The 16,312-nt window shown below is 44.0% G+C and overlaps 1 protein-coding gene across 3 annotated transcripts in view; it reads left to right on the top strand.

Annotated features, from left to right (window-relative positions):
* The window catches only part of LOC143833124 (inactive dipeptidyl peptidase 10-like), a 57,867-nt gene that overhangs the window by 30,589 nt on the left and 10,966 nt on the right, over window positions 1–16,312 (top strand). For all 3 annotated transcript variants that reach the window (XM_077328567.1, XM_077328566.1, XM_077328568.1), the window contains 11 exons: window positions 294–391; window positions 1,331–1,454; window positions 2,903–2,941; window positions 4,469–4,576; window positions 6,109–6,200; window positions 6,515–6,562; window positions 7,462–7,580; window positions 7,984–8,031; window positions 8,740–8,838; window positions 10,763–10,829; window positions 13,419–13,613. In XM_077328567.1, the coding sequence (XP_077184682.1) occupies window positions 294–391; window positions 1,331–1,454; window positions 2,903–2,941; window positions 4,469–4,576; window positions 6,109–6,200; window positions 6,515–6,562; window positions 7,462–7,580; window positions 7,984–8,031; window positions 8,740–8,838; window positions 10,763–10,829; window positions 13,419–13,613 (1,037 nt within the window). The remainder of the gene's footprint in view (window positions 1–293; window positions 392–1,330; window positions 1,455–2,902; window positions 2,942–4,468; window positions 4,577–6,108; window positions 6,201–6,514; window positions 6,563–7,461; window positions 7,581–7,983; window positions 8,032–8,739; window positions 8,839–10,762; window positions 10,830–13,418; window positions 13,614–16,312) is intronic.

Below are 16,312 nucleotides of genomic sequence, written 5' to 3'. Positions count from 1 at the left end.
GAAGTCTAGTATCTGTTCATACCAAGATTCTCCCAGACCTCGCTTTGCAACATTCAGTGCAGCAGAACCAAAATCAGAGCTTCCCTGACTCTGGAGAGAGAACAGTCTCTCTAAGATTCCTTGCTTCTGTCCACTGTAATCATTGAGTTTTTCTCACTATGTGGTAGAACCCTCAAGAAATGTGTAGTGATAGAATTTGCAATTCAGAGATATCCCTTATTATTTGATACTGTTAAGCATAATGTGTCCTTAATTTCCCTCTGCCCCATGTTTCCCCTACCCCTTCCTCTTAGGCTGGCCAGCGTATTCCGTCAGTTCGACTTTTAGTAGTGAATCTGTCTGGGCTGCTTGGTCTCCTGGAGTTCCTTCCTCCCGAATCCTTCCAGGGCAGGTTTGTAGAAGGGGAGCTATTAGTGTTGACCAACTGTAATGTTTTGCTGCCCCAAGTCTAAGAAGCAGTGCAGTGGTCCAGAGAACTCATTAAAACTTGATGTCTTTGAAGATATGTGCTTTTTAAATTTGCGGATTAAGAAATAATAAACAGGGATTTGGCAGCATGACATTAAAAATGTCTTGCAAAACTTCATAAATGCCTGCAGGCTGATACACTGACAGCCCTCCTTCAGGAAGAAATTTGAAATACTAAGACTACAACCAAAAAAGCTGATTTAGAATCTCCCAACGGCCCTTCATGAGCAGAGGTCACCCTGAGCTTCTTGAAGGCTGAGTTGCATCAGTTGAGAACTGATGCCCACTGTGGACCAAAGCACAGTGAAAAAGAAATAAGTTGCAGGCTTAAATGGGCTCTTGCGCTGGTTCTTCCTGGAACATGTTGCTGCAGGGAGTTGTCATGTTTTTTTTCAGTTTGGAAGGGAAATTGCCAAGGGGCCAGATTCCCTGTCCAGTGACCTCCGTGTGATAGGCCCAGAGCCCAGGATGAATAACCTGGCAGTGCAAGGTGAGAGCATGTCACAGGAACTTTCTTTAGAGCCCATTTCTGATTTAATGCCAGAAGGAACACTAGCCAGGTTCAAAGCTTATTTTATACAACTCTGGCCCTCCACCCTCCAGTACGTTGGCTGGGGATAGTCCCGCACTATGACTGTAAGGGATTTGAGGGTGTTATTTTATTTTGTTCCAGGAGGATTCTGCCAAATCAGAAATAGCTTCTCACTTGGCACAGAGAGGAATGATACAATACAGAACAGGGCTTGGAAGAACTGCTGCTGCAGCTTTAATGGCTTGGGCAAGGGCTAAAGTGGGCATTAGGGCTGTCTGGATGGCTTCCTGATCCTCCACACTCAAAGGTTTTTCTTCTGTCCTTCCCCAGGGAGTACTACATCACCATGGTAAAATGGGTGGCACAATCCCGGCTGGCTGTGCGATGGTTAAACAGGCCGCAGAATATGTCCGTGTTAAGCTTGTGTGAGGCCACCACAGGGGCCTGCGCAGAGGTAAGCAGAGGGCCTTGTGGCTGAGCTTGGTGGCAAGGTACCAAGGAGAGAGACTCCACACCAAGTGTCTAAGCCTGGAATAGACAGTATTAGAGAACTGATGATGCTGTCAAACAGTTGTATTCTTCCAATGTCAGTAGCTGTCTCCTTACAGGGATTTTCCCCTTCCATTGAATAGAAGCCACACACACATGAAATGGGAGCACCGACAGTGACACCATGCTCATTCCATGTATGATTCATGGTGTTCTTGGGGCTTTCCTCTTGGTCAAGTACAACTGAGCAGGGGTGCAGCTGCAGGAGGGTGCGGATGCTTTTCCTGCTCACTCTTGTGTCTCTTGCAGGATGGGTTTTTATGCTGTGGTGTGAAAGTTGTCTGTGTTGTTTTTCTCTCATGGTTTATGGCAATAATTTTACTTAATATACAATAGAGGAGAATTTTTACAATCATACTTGAACAACTGAGCAATTAGTTCAAAAGTTGTGATCATGGGAATTAATTTTTTTTTTTACTGATCACAAAGTTTAGCTGAAAAGAGAAAAGGTACCAATCAAAGCCTTAATGCAGAGATTCCCAACAAGGGGTCCATCGACCCCCAGGAGTCCACAGGAGCTCTGGAGGGGGGGGTCTGCAATCTTTCCTCTCCTACGTTAATGAACTCAGTCACTAGGTAGGGAGCTGGCCACTTCCATCCCTCCCCCTCCTGAGCGTGAGTGAGTTCTCTCGTGGTTTATGCGCCTGCATGTCTACTTCACCTAAACCTCCTCCTGTCCCTCCTCTATTCAGTTCTTGATCCTTCCTTATGGTGATGTGGCTTCTGGGAGTGTGGCCAGATGACATCACTTCTGGGTCTCCTCAAAGCCTGAAAAATTATTTCAGGGGCTCCTACATGGTTGAAAATCTGCCTTTAATGACTTAGTAGAAGAAACTGATTAAGGGTATATTGCAGGAGTAAACAGGAAGTAATTAGGCAGGAAGAAGCAGGGGAAGAGGGAAGAAAGGCAATTTAAAGGGAAAGATGCAGGGCCTTAGCTGAGCAAGGAGAAGAAAATGGCTAGCTTTTAGGTAGAATATACTGTTGTTTGTTTGTTTGTTTATATAGCACCCTCCCCGGAGGCTCAGTTATATTAACTGCTGTGTGGAATCCAGTTGCAATTCCAATTGAATTCCACTTAAAGAATACTTGAAAGAAGTGTGGGAACAACCAATGCAAAGAGAAAAGAGCCACATTGGCCAAGCTGTTTTCACAGGTCTGAGCAAAGATTGGGTGGATGTTTTCTTCTCTTTTAGAGCATGTCTAACTGTGAAGACATGGGCTGTGATTCATTTTAATGCTTTAATGTCTATCCTCCAGAGCTGAGCACAGGATGCAAGAGTGCGATTTTTTAAAATGTGATGCATAGTTTGAACCAGAGATTCTGCTAACAACCTTGTTTGTTTCTTTTAGAAATACAAAGTGATCTCAGATGCTTGGGTGGACATGCAGGTAACAGACTTGATATCCTCTTGCTTTATTACTGTCGGCAGTCCAGGCCAGCTGTGTGCTGATATCCTAGAGCAGTGGTCCCCAAACTTTTTTTGGCTGGGGACCGGCAGGGCGACAGCCACGCACGCGCATGCATGGCTGCGCCCGCGCATCATGCATGTGCGGCTGGGCCGCGCATGCACACATGCGGCTGCGCAGCCGAAATCGCACATGCGCTGCAATTTTGCGCATGTGCGCAAGTGCCGTGCATGCACGATTTCAGCCACGCAGCGCGCATGTGTGCATGCGCGGCCAGGCCGCACATGCGCGATGCGTGGCGCGGCCCTTATTCCCTCTCCCCCCCCTCCCAAAGTAAGAAGCTTCCCGGGCCGCAAGCTTGCGGCCCGGGAAGTTTTTTTACTGCGGGGGGGGGGAGGGAACTACGGCCCGGTGCCCTGGCCTTTGCGGCCCAGCACCGGGCCGCGGACCGCAGGTTGGGGACCACTGTCCTAGAGGGACAAGAAACTTTCTGGTATTAGAATATGTGGCCACAATGCTTTGGCATACACTTTGAAGTGCAAAACACAGTTGCAGTTGTCACATACTTGCAAATGTGCATATTATAAGGGTACACTAGGCAAAGCCAAGACTGGATGCACCAGCTCCCTGATGAACATAACATTTGAATTTTGCACAGACATTAGAGGGAGCACACAAACATCCTAGATCCGAGGAAATAACACCATGAGGATTCTGGCCTCCCTGCTCAAGAACCCACCTAACCTTCCACTGACTGAACATTGATTAACCCCTTAGTTTCAATGGTTAATGGTTAATGAATGATTAATGTTTCATGTTTTATTGTTTTTAACTGTATTTCTAGCTATATATGTACACTGCCCTGAGCCAGTCTTGGAAAGCAGTTCATCATCATCATCATCATCATCATCATCATCATCATCATCATCATCATCAATATGCCGCCCTTCCATGTGGCTCAGGGTGGTGTACAATATACATTACACCACTAAAACATTAAAGTCTGTGCCTCAATTCAAGGATGCAAATTTATATGCTTGGCTATTCTACAGTCTATTACACTTTGGGTAGCTGTGTAGAAGGAAAAACTAGTGAAATACTGCCTACTGTTCAGAGTTTGCTAGCTTGTGTTCAAAATGATCCCTCTGGCCATACAGACTAGAAACTAGATGCTGGAGTCTATCAGATGCCAAATGCACTTTTGCACTTGGCCAGACTTTGGGGTTGGAGAGAATAGAGGGAAAAACCCCGCCCCTCAAGGATGTTCCAGGTTGCTCCCTAGAATTTTTCACTTACATTAAACAAATAAAACTTTTGAGTCCTTTTACTTACATATTCTCTACCCCTGTAGTCTTCAGCCCATGAAAGTGCTCTACCCCAATTTGAAAAACCAAGGGCCTGACTTCTAAGGCAGCTTGATACATGGTGTGAGGCAGTGTAAATCCCACCCACCTCCCTCCCATAAACTGGATTATCCTGTAATGCATCCAAGCCTTGTTCTTACAACAGCAGGGGATGCCAGTCTTTTCTGAAGATGCCGAAACTCTCTTTCTGCCAGTGCCGGTGAAGCAGGGGACCCGAGGAGAATTCTATCACATCACCATGCTTTCTACACAGGTAAACATTAGCCAGCTGGTTGATCTAGTAGTCCACTTTTTTTAAAGATAAAATATTAATCTGGAGAAGAACACACCTGGCAGGTCAGTTCCCTGTGGTCCAACCTAAGCCTCCCAGCACATGCAATGGGCCATGAGATGTTTTAAATTACATTTCCCCACTAGGGTTGCTATCTGTCCAGAAAGAAGCCCAGCCTTGCTTGCTCCTCTGTCTTTGAAAAAGGTGTAATATGCCATGCAGAGGAAGTCAATGGCCAATCACCTCTACCACTTCTACCTTGAAAACTCTATGAGGTCACCATAAGTCGGCAATGACTTGATGGCACTTTATGTGCACGATATGCAGATGAAGCTGCTAGTGGCACTGAGTTGCATTTCCAGATTGTTAAAGAATTAGTTGGCAACCTGACTCCCTCCACGGAACTCCTGCCACAGCTCTTGGCTTGTTCCTTGTTTGGTAACAAGGCTCATGTTCCTTGCAGATCAGAACTGCAAACAGAAATTTAAATGGCAAAATATTTTATGGCGTGGATATGCTAAGATGCCTATCATAAGTTAAATGCACAGAAACTCCGCCAGGAAAGAAAACACATGGAAACCTTTTGGTGTTCTCAACAAGATTGTGATCAGCATGAACTGTAGCTGAATATATATGGGTTTTGAGCCAAAAGGATTGGATGAAGAAACCAGTGTGGTATAGTGTCTGGAATGTCAGACTAGGATCTGAGAGACCCTGTCATGGAAGCTTGTTGGGTAACCTTGGGCCAATCACTCTTGACCTAACCTATGTCACAGGTTTCTTATTGTGAGGATAAAAATGGAAGGAGGAGGAAATTATGTAAACCACTTAGGTCCCCACTGGGAAGAAAAAACTGGGTATAATTAACTAAATAAATGTTTTCCAGACAAACTGGAATGTTGAAAGATCATACAGTAGTCAGTATTCAGGGATTCTAAGAGCTAAAAGGAATCGACCCCCCCAGGCATTTGCTAGGAAATGTAGGCCTGGAAAAGTGGCCTGGGAAATGGCACAATGGTGAACGTGGCAACATTTGAATTGGGGGGAGAGATTGTAAGGGATGCATAAAAGCATGCTTGTAGTTTCATTTGTCAGTTTCAGCAAGAAAACCCTTGCTTCTGTTCACCCCTTTTCTGCAATAAAGAGATTTCTTGTTAATAATAATAATAATAATAATAATAATAATAATAATAATAATAATAATAATAATAATAATAATAATAATAATAATACACAATAGAACTGCTTGTTGGAAACTCGACAGGGGCTTGACAACATTGAAGAGCAGCTTGACATACAGGCATTTCTTTTAGCTACTTGTTTATTTGACTTTATGTATAAGGAATCATCATGTAAATGTAAAGTTAAGATGAAGCTTTTCCTAACATGGAGACGAGACAGTGAAAGCCTGCTTTGGTTCTGCATGGCAGGCACATACATGTTTGGTTTTTTAAGTAACAGCACATGGGGAAAATGCGTGAGTCTCTCCACATTTCATTGTTCTCTCTTGCCAGCCTAACCGCAAGGACAGCAGTGTGCACCACCTGACCTCTGGAGACTGGGATGTGATCAGGATCCTGGCATACCAGGAGCACAACAAGCAGCTGTGAGTCCCTGAAACCACGAGAGGGAGGGTTCAGGGCTTGGCAGCAGAGCCTGTGCTTTGCATGCAGAAGGTCATAGTTTCAGTCCCTGGCATCACCAGGAACCCCCCAGATCTGCCTGAGGCCCTGGAGAACTGCTGCCTGTAAGAGGAGACCACAATGAACAGCGGACTGGCAGGCTGACATTAGGCAGTTTCATAGGAGCCTGGTTTGTAGCAGTTCCTCAAGGCAGTAACTAGTGTGTGTGTGCGCATGCGTGTGTGAGTGTGTGGGTGCATGCGTAAGCATATCTAATCGAATCTTTCCTGATTCTTAGGTATTTCCTGAGTGCTGAAGATGGTCCCTCCACTAGACACTTGTACAGGTGAGTAATCTGGCCTGCATCAAATGAAGTACATTCTTACCACAGTGAGTCATTTAATCAAAATAATAATGTTTGAACTTTTTTATATGGTATATTTCAAATATTAAATCAGTTCACATACACATTCTACCCATTTAATCCCACATTTCATGTAAACATGTTAAGGTATAGGGTTACCAGCTACAGACTGGGATGTTCCAGGATGTTTGGGGGCAGTGGAGCTTGGGCAGGAGAGAGAGCTTAACAGGGATGTGATGTCATAGAGTTCACCCCCACTTTCATCCTAGTTCATATTTTCATGAAGGAGGAGGATGCATTGCTTCTTTGTAGCTTTTGGTAACAATTGCATATTCTGCATTTTAACCTCATAATCATCCTGAGAGTGTGTCTGGTCAGAGCTTACATGTTTCCTACTTCAAAACTTGATACTTCAACCTTTTGACCATGGAGAAACCCTTGGAATTATTTTTCAGGCTTCAAGAAGCCCCGGAAATGATGTCAGCTGGCCATGCTTCCCCGCCACGCCCCCCAAAGTGCCATGTCACTGGAAGTGACATCACCGCCTGTGTTAACAGGCAGGCTAAAGGAGGACTGAGGGGAGGAGAGGCAGGAGGCAGTTTAAATCAGGAGTCCCAGGTGCAGAAAACACAAGAGGACTTATGGCTGAGTCCATTAAGGCAGGAGGGAAAGGCCGTAGACCCCTTCCAGAGCTCCTGCAGACCCCCAGGGGAATCCTGGCTGGGAATCCCAGCTCTAGTCTCTGGACAACTCTGTCTTTTTAAGCATTGGTAGTAAGGAGATTATGCTAAGAAAGCCTCCATCTTCAGGAGCAGTGTGCACCAAGGGTCTCGGAGCAAGAGAGAGCCTTAGCATTTTCCTCTCTTCTTTTTTCTGAATAGCATGGACCTGGTTGGCTCCTTCAGCCGCACCTGTGTGACCTGTGGCCTGCGACTGGGCTGCTCCTTCGTAGACGTCTCTTTCAGCCCTGGACTGGGGCATTTTGTACTGTTCTGCAAGGGTGAGTGTCTACAAGAATACCCACTCATGTTTCCAAACAAATAGGCACATACATTCTTTCTATAACGTGAGATTCACTCACTCACTCATAGAGTCTTAAGGTACTGCTGCAGCAGCTAGGGAGCTGGAATTTGTTGCATCCTCAGTACCTTATTAGGGAAGCCTGAAAATGGGGTATTTTTTAAGATATGTGTAGGCTTACTGGTGCTATAAACAAGTTCATGTTTGAAAAAAGGTAGATCCCAGTCCTCCTAAGGCTCACAACCCAATGGCGGAGTGCTGGGGGCTTAAAGCAAGAAAGCTGTAAATTGCACCCACTAAATCCTGTCTGCATACAGTTGTGTGTAATGGCTTATGCAGTTCCATCCAGCATAGGTTAGATGTGCATTTCCTTTCCTCTACAGGGCCTGGAATCCCTCAGGTCTCTCTTCATTGTACAGCTAACCCACATGGTAAGTATGAGACATAAGGGGTAGATAATTTTATTAGAGATGAGCAGATTCTCACGGGATCATTTCATTTTGTTTTTATGTCATCCCTCCACTCCCCAATCCCCAGTAATCTACTGTATGTATTTTATTAATTTTGTGAGCTGCCTTGAGCTCTGTAAGGAAGAAAGGTGGTTAATAAAATAAAATTAAGGGTCCAGTCCTTCTCTACTTCTGTGGATTTGATCTAGAGATCTTCTCTTAAAGGGTGTTAAGCAGAATCCTAGGATGGCAACGGGATCTGTACATAAAATCTGCATGTGATTTATAACCACTCCCAGAAATAATTATTTTATTCCTTCCGCTTAAAAAATCTTTTTTTAAAACTTGTTTTTTCATTGCTGAAGATGTTAAATTTTGCAGCAATAAAAAACCTTTTAAAAAGGAATTTTAAAAAGAAAAAGTAAAGAGAAGGGAATTTTTTAGACCTTCAAGCTGAGGGAGGATCTTGTACAACATAAAAACATACGCAGTATTCTTTATGTTTCAATAAAAATAGGTCGCAGTGTTAGGAGTCACTGTTAAGCCTAGCCTAGAGAATTAATATGATTGTATAGAGAAGCACTGGCTTTTAAAGACCAACATCCACAAGTAGCTTTAGAGGGTGAGTGGGAGGCTTTTCTAACCATTTATATCCAGTTGATGTCTGTTTCATTTTTACCCCACCCCAAGACTTTCTTCTCCTAGAAGAGAACCAACTCTTGCAAGACAGCCTTATGCATAAGGAGACACCCCTAGTACAATTCCGGACCCTCCGCTTGGCAAGTTATGGTAAGTATGCAATTGTGCCCCCCCCCCCCCACACACACACACACAGCCTGCTGACCTTAGCTGGATAGGAAGAGCCTGGCTTGGTATGGTTGAGGAGGTGTTTCTGGTGGAGTTTAGAGCCATGGGGATTTGGTTTAAATTGTGGCTGAACAGGAGGGGTTCTGTTTTGTGCAATCTAAACCAGGCCAAGAATCTTCAGGCCTGAAGTTCTGCTCTGCATGTGTTGGTCAAGGCTGTTTCCACACAGAGGTTTTGCTCTGCCATGGCTTTTTGCATGAGCATCCACGTGATCTGACATCTTCTATTTGGTCTGCTTCTATGTTTTCTGTGATCTTTCTGAAAACGTCACAGTCAAAGCTGCTTTAGATGCCACTTGCATGGGAAGGTGTTTTCTTTTCCAGATCCTGTCCATATGGCCCCTTTCACTCAGCACTTATTGACCCCAATTCCAATGAAAGGATCCTTTCAAGCCTTTAAAAAAATTGAACATTGCTATTTAATTCTCAACTTTTTTTTAAAGGAAGTCTGTAGCCCTTTTGGTTACATAGTTATATGGGGGAAGATAGTGGCTGCATGTTTCTCATTATAACTCTGTGACTAAAAAGGCTAAAGACTTTTTAGAAAATGAAAGCTGGGAACTAGTGCATTGTTGCAATTGATTGTTATTACTGGTTCTTGGAGTAGAGTAGAGTAGAGTAGAGGCTCTTGTAGTAGGAGAAGAAATGACAGGCCCTTCCGTGTGGCTGCTCTGTTTCCATTCATTGCATTCATAGCAGTTGCGAAAGCTGCATGGAGAATCATCTCTGTGTGGAAGCTGCACAGGTTTCCCTAGTTAAAAGAGGGCAGCAACTTTTAATCGGGGAGAATGTTAGGTGCTGTTTCTCCCATCAAGGAGCTGATACGTGGGAAAACGACTGAGATTCTTCATCCTGTGATGCTATCAAAGGCACAGAAACCCTGTCCCAGGCTGAATCCTAGGTCTGTGTCACAGCTTGGTGACAGCAAGAAGGCTGAAATTGTTGAAAAGCTGAGATGACTTCAGCAATGCAAGACAGAGAAGTGATAACAATAATTTATTTAGTGTTATAGTCACTGGACTTAACATCCAACAATAAATAAGCTGCAACAACTTTAAAAGCAATTTTTTTAAATTAGAAAAAGACAGTCATAGAATACATTCTAAGTTGGTGGATATGATTTTGTCACTTTCCGTAAGAGCTTCCATATTACTTTCTTCAGGAAACCTAGTGCACTGACCCAACACCTCCATACTTACAGGGATATCATCCATTTGTTTCTCCAGCCATTAAAACAAATGCATTTGGGCGAGCTAGCAGTGAGCTTTTGACATTTCTATCATTATTTGTTTGTTTGTTTGTTTGTTTGTTTGTTTGTTTGTTTATTTGTTTATTTATTTATTTATTTACCGCCCTCCCCGGGGGATCATTAGGAGTGGAGGGTTTATTCCATCCACTCAGCCAGGCTGAATAAAAATATATTCAGGTGATTCACATTTCAAGTAAGCAAATTGGTCAAATTCTTTGTATAAATGTTTGTATTCCATCATTTAATTCTTCTACCTTATCAGACCAAATACAGTCAGGTCTATTGGATATTTTAGAAAAGGCAAAGAAATCATTCTCCAGGGGTAGACATTTTGCGAGCAAAAAAAACTTTTATAAACAAGGTACAAGTCCTTCCTGACAAGGCATGCATGGTACATCCTTTGGCTTTCACAGGACACAGCTTTGAATAATGCTGGAATCTCTCTTCTGAATACAGTCTTTAGGTTTAGGCTTTATAGCCTTCCTGGCACATACAAGGACACAAATTGGACAATTTTGGGTTGAGTTTGTTTCCTTTCATTTGTTGTAACCTCTCCATAATCACAGTTTTTTGTGTTCCTCTTTTCCTCCCAACCCAGACTTGCCTGTGCGTGTGACCTTGCCACCTCCAAACCAGTGTGCTGTCTGTCCATTGCTCCTGATGCTGTAAGTGATACCCATCACTTGATTCTCTTAGCCACACCTCCTGTCCTGATTCCACATTTGTGCATCTGTTATCCTATCAGCAGACGTGGCAGCTGGCTTCAAGACCTCAGGGAATGGTGCATCAATACTGCTAGAGTGGAGATGGAACAAAGGAACTAACTCTCACTCGAGGGGGATTGGCACAGGGAAATGGACCTTCCTTGGCCTGAATTATCTTGCACAATCACAAAATAAGCACTCAAATTATAGCTTGTGGCACATGGAGCATAGCTCTTTTTGTGCCTTAATCGTTTTTACAGAGATGAAGGCTTGAGTAGACATATGAATTAAAAGAAAAGATTCAAGAACTATGGCCCAATTAGTAAGGATAGCTGCTTCTGTGAACATGAGGATGAGGGTTTGAATCCCCTGGCCTTTGTCTGGCCTGTCCTTTCAGGGGTATGCTTTAACTGGCACTCCCTAATTCTTGGGTATTAAATGTGTAATGGAGTTGCTGCTAGTCCAGAAGGGTGGGATGTCAAACTCATGTGAACTACAGCTGATGCCCCCTGGGGCTACCACCTTTCCCTTTCTTTTTAAAACTAAAACCGTCCTACCGAAATGCATTAGCTAATGATTGTTTTCCCCACAATTACATGCTCACATCTGACAACTTAGTAAAACTTCATGCAGTCCTTCAGATCTGAGGAACATCAACTAGCACTTGTTTTTCTGGAATTAGGAATTAGGAGATGGCTCTAAAGCAAGTTTGAACCCAAGAACCCGTTGGGTGGGGGAGTAAACTCTGGTTATAGTCCAGCCCCTTTTGGCCATCAAATCCCTGCAGCTAGCTTAAATATCCCTAACTGCTCTCATCTTGCACAGCATCTCACTTGAAATGATCAAGCTGTCTTTATGTAGCTCATGTATACATCTTCAACAACATTCCACTGTTGTCTAAACTCTTTGTGTTTGACATATACATCCAGGCTTTGTTAGATTGTTAGAATTTTAAAAAAAAAAACTTGTTTTAGATTGTTACCCAAACTGGACCCAGGGAAGGGGAAAAGAGCTTTTAAAAGGTTCTGGGATAATGCAAGATCTTGTAGCCTCTGTAAATCAGGGTGGATTTCAGTGGTGGCACCCCAAAATAAAATTATGAAGTGGCGAATGTGACCGTAGACACGAAAAATAGCCTTGTTGCATACAAAACAAAATAAAAAGGAATACAAATGTCAAGAGCATGCAATAGGCACCTGAGAACTAATATCCTCAGTAATTACACATGCATACCTGCACCAACAAGAGAGCTCACTTATAAAAGGGAGGGGGCAGGAAACTGGGACATTTTAGAGTAGGGAAATGCTACCTTTGCATCTTGAGGTCTTGTGGTCTGGAGAGGTCTATGGGCAGAGGCAGTGAGGGCCAAGGAGTAGAGCAAGGAGCGAGGAGAAAAACCCTGCCCAGCAACATGGGTTCTCAGCAGGAAACCAGAGTTCTGAGCAGCTGAGATCGGGACCGGGGATCTGAGGAACCATTTGCTATGGCATGAGGTCCTTCTTTTATGGACAGAAGACTCCCAGGTAGGTTTGGGGCCATCTTGACTTTGGATTGGATCAAGATAAAAATTTTGAATCTCACCAGCTATCAAACTTTGGCAGGAAAAAAGTTGGGGAATTACCTTGGCTATTGTCAACCAAATCTGTATGAGCCCCAAGAGCCTGGGCAAGGCCACATGATTAACATATTTTAATTAGATTCAGCTGTCAGCCATTGTAGCCTGGAGCAGCAGAACAATGTATGAGTCCTGTGGCACTTTGAAAACCAAAAAACGTTTTATTCTGAGTATATGCTTTTGCGTCTCAGCTGGAAGGTGCAGCCTGGGTCCTCACATAGACATAGATTACTGTCTGTAGGAATGGTTGTAGCTTGTGACTGAAATGCAATTTTATTCTATCGACTGGATGTTGCCAGTTTGGAATGCCATACCACGACACAGACAGGGACTCTGTCCTTTTATCTTTATACAGCCAGCTTTATTGGCCTGCATGGCATTCATCTCCACTCAGATGTCTGCATCCACGTGAAAACTGGGAAGTTCTTACAAAACAGCATTGAGATCTGTTCTTCAGTTCTTGGAATGAGCCCTCTTGAGCTTAACTGCCTCTTGCCATCTTCAAGCAATCTTACTTGTTTAATTGGTTTCACTCATTCTCCTTTCTACTTCTCAGCCTCCGCCCCCCCCCCTTGAGTCGTTATCAATTGAGGCTACATTTCCTATGTTTTTCACAAACTGCATCCTGTGCTTCCCTCAGCCCTACAATTTATAAGCTCTCCTACAAATGCTATATTTAATAATGGAATCGGGTTCATATCGATTCATTGAAATGTAGTCAAACTGGAAAGCTGGCAGGCAGAGCTTTCTAACCATGTGACGTTTAGAACTGTGATGGTGCAGGGCCTATTCAGAAACAGTTGCCTCACCCAGGAAATCCCAGAAGGGGTTTCTTTTCCTGCCAGTTATGAGCTGTTGGGGTCATTTTGATATTTTTGCTTCGGGCCCCAAAACAACTTCTGTACAACTTTAATCCTTGACTGCCCTTCTTGCAGCCCAGAGACTCCAGGCAGCCAGCAGGCCACAGAGGAATTCCATCTTGACTGGGACACTGTGCTTTCCAGCTCTTTGGGGGCTGTGGTGGTTCAGTTCGATGGCCGAGGCTCTGGAAACCAAGGCCTCAAGCTTCTGCATGAAGTCAACCGCCAGCTGGGCTACTTGGACATCAAGGACCATGTCACTTTGATGCAGTAAGTAGCTCAAGACTTTACGCTTAGGCAATGTTTACATGTTGCTCATACTTCATTCAGCCACAGGATGGTGGTGCTGATCCTCCTATAAGGGTTCCGCCACCTTTAACAGGGATGGACAGGGGAGAGGGAGGTCAGTCCATGCAAACAGTCTGCTGCCAGTGATCTTTAATTCCATCTGTGCTGGCAGCTTACCCCTGGAGAACTGCAACTGGGATCTACAGTCTTCTGCTTGTCGTCGCAAGGCATCTCAGATGTCAATGTTATTGTTTGGTTGAAATGTTGTTCTAGTTGGTATGTTATATCATGATTGTTATCCGTTATACTGTTATATGTAAATGTTCTACAATGTTTTATGTAAACCGCCCAGAGCCCTATGAAAGGGCGGTATAAAAATCTAAAAAAATAGGTTTGCCATCTCCAGCTTGGGAAATTCCTGGAGATTCGGAGGCAACACCTACAGAGGACAGAGTTTAGGTAGGAAAAGGTGTTCCATACGGTGGTAATACTTTAGTTCCTGCCCACCAAATTTGCCATTTCCTCCAAGGGAACTGATCTCTGTGCTTTGGAGATTGCCTGTAATCCTGGGAGAAGTTCAGAATTTAACGTGGGGGTAGTAACTCAAGGTCTGGAGGAGGTGTGTGCATTTAGATCTATCTGATCTGAAAATATGCTTGAAAATACCTGAATATCTCCTGATTGTCTCAGGAAAACAAACAAAAAAATTCCTGAGAAAATCCTGGATATATTCAGGAATTATTGGAAGATTCAAACACCATGGAGAGGCAGGAAGGAGCAGATCACTCCTGCCTCTCAGCTGTTTGTCGGGCTTCTACTGCAGTCTCTTTTCAGTTCCAAGGAACTATGGTGGGGAGCAGACTGTTCCCATTAGCTCGGCTTGAGGTTGGCTTCTCCTACAGCCCAGTGGCTGTTTTTAGTTATTGCACTTTTAAAGGTATTGCTCTGGTTTTTATATTTTGCATTACAGTATTTTCATTTGTATCTGTACTGCCCGTGCAGGGCTTTGAACAGGAAGTAAGTTATTTCAGACTTATTCACAGAAAAGCACATGTCTGAGTGATGTTTCAGCTCTCTCAAGCCAAAGTAAATTCCACTAGTATGCCTATCAGAATGCTTAGATCACTGTGAACCAAGCGACAGTCCTGCAAACCACTTTTTTTAGTATAATAAGAACACTTTGTTTACAGTAGTGTTCTAAGGATATGTTCCTGGGGAGTAAGTCTTGCTGAATAGGCTTGAGCACAGTTCTGTGTAGACCTCACTCAGTGCAATCCTAAACTAAGGTGACCAGATTGCCTCACTTTTGGAAGGACATCTGGGGGTACCTGGTAAATTATACTTATGTTGAAATTTAAAAAATATATATTGCAATACTATTTTTGCGTTCTATGCATTCTATGAAACTTTTTGTTGCTCCATGTAGATCAAATTTTTAATCAAGAACCCCCCCCCCCCATCAATGATGTGCTGCTTTACCAATGTTAAAATCTGGTCACCTTATCCTAAACAGGGTTACAGTTCTAAGTTGACTGACTTTAGTGAGCTTAGAGTAGGCTTTCTCATGTCGACCCGCCTTCCCCTCCCAAAATGGTCAATGATGGGCCTGAAGGGGGTGGTGAGGGGGAGGGGCTCTGGAGGGGCGTATACACAGCTATGCTTCCTGACCATATTCTGCACGATTGCACCACTTCTGGGGGTCCTTGAAGTCTGAAGAATGTTTCAGGGGTTTCTCAATGGTAAAAAGGCTGATAAATGCTGGCAGGGGCTCATGGGAATTGTAGTCCATGGACATCTGGAGGGTCACGGTTTGCCCACCCCTGGCTTAGAGGAACACAAGTCAGGCTTGGCTGTATCAGATTGCATCCTCCACTGATGAAAAGAAATGATTACTAGGATCCCTGCCGCACTCTGCATTGGGGTACCGTGTGAAACTACCTTCTGCTGATCCAGACTCTTGGTTTATCAAGGTCAGGACTGTCTACTCAGACTGGCAGCAGCTCTCCAAAGTCTCAGACAGAGGTCTTTCACTTTTTAACCAGAGATGGCGTGGACTGAACCAGGGACTTTGGAGAAGGGCCGTAGCTTGGTAATAGAGCACCTGGCATGCAAAGAGTCCCAGGTTCCAGTTAAAAATGATCAGGGAGGAAGTGCATGAGACCCTGGAAAGACGCTGCCTGTCAGAGTAGACCATAGTGCCCTGAGCTGTGATTCTGCATTTCCTTTGCTTTTTCTATTGTGGATCCTGCTGAATTCAGATAGATCTTAACTCGGGTCTTCCTCTACTTCCCCCCAATTGAAACAGAAAGTATTCTGCACTTGATTGGGGAAGCTCAGAGCGGGGAGGGGAGCCAAGCACAGTAGGATTCTCTTTCTTTCTTTTCTTGAATGTGGGAGGAGAGGATTGGAGACAGCAGAGGAAGGGGGAATAAATCCAAGAGGCAAATCTCTGCTGAGAGAAGTTAGGGCTTCTGAAGCACAGTCAATTTAAGACAAGCCTTGCAACCGTGAACCAGGAAGTCTTTGAACTGATGCTCTGACCAATCAGGGAAGACTGCTTTGCTATGAGGCACAGAGAAGGAAGTCAATTAGCAAAAAGCAGAAATCTGCACTCTTATTGATGGCGATTTTTCAGACATCGAGGGTTATATCCACTTCTGGATATTGCGGGGGAAAGGTAG

The sequence above is a fragment of the Paroedura picta genome, chromosome 3 (assembly GCF_049243985.1).
Source record: "Paroedura picta isolate Pp20150507F chromosome 3, Ppicta_v3.0, whole genome shotgun sequence".
Lineage (NCBI taxonomy): Eukaryota > Metazoa > Chordata > Lepidosauria > Squamata > Gekkonidae > Paroedura > Paroedura picta.
Note: the sequence above shows the minus strand (reverse complement) of the source record. Positions and strands in the feature narration are given on the sequence as shown.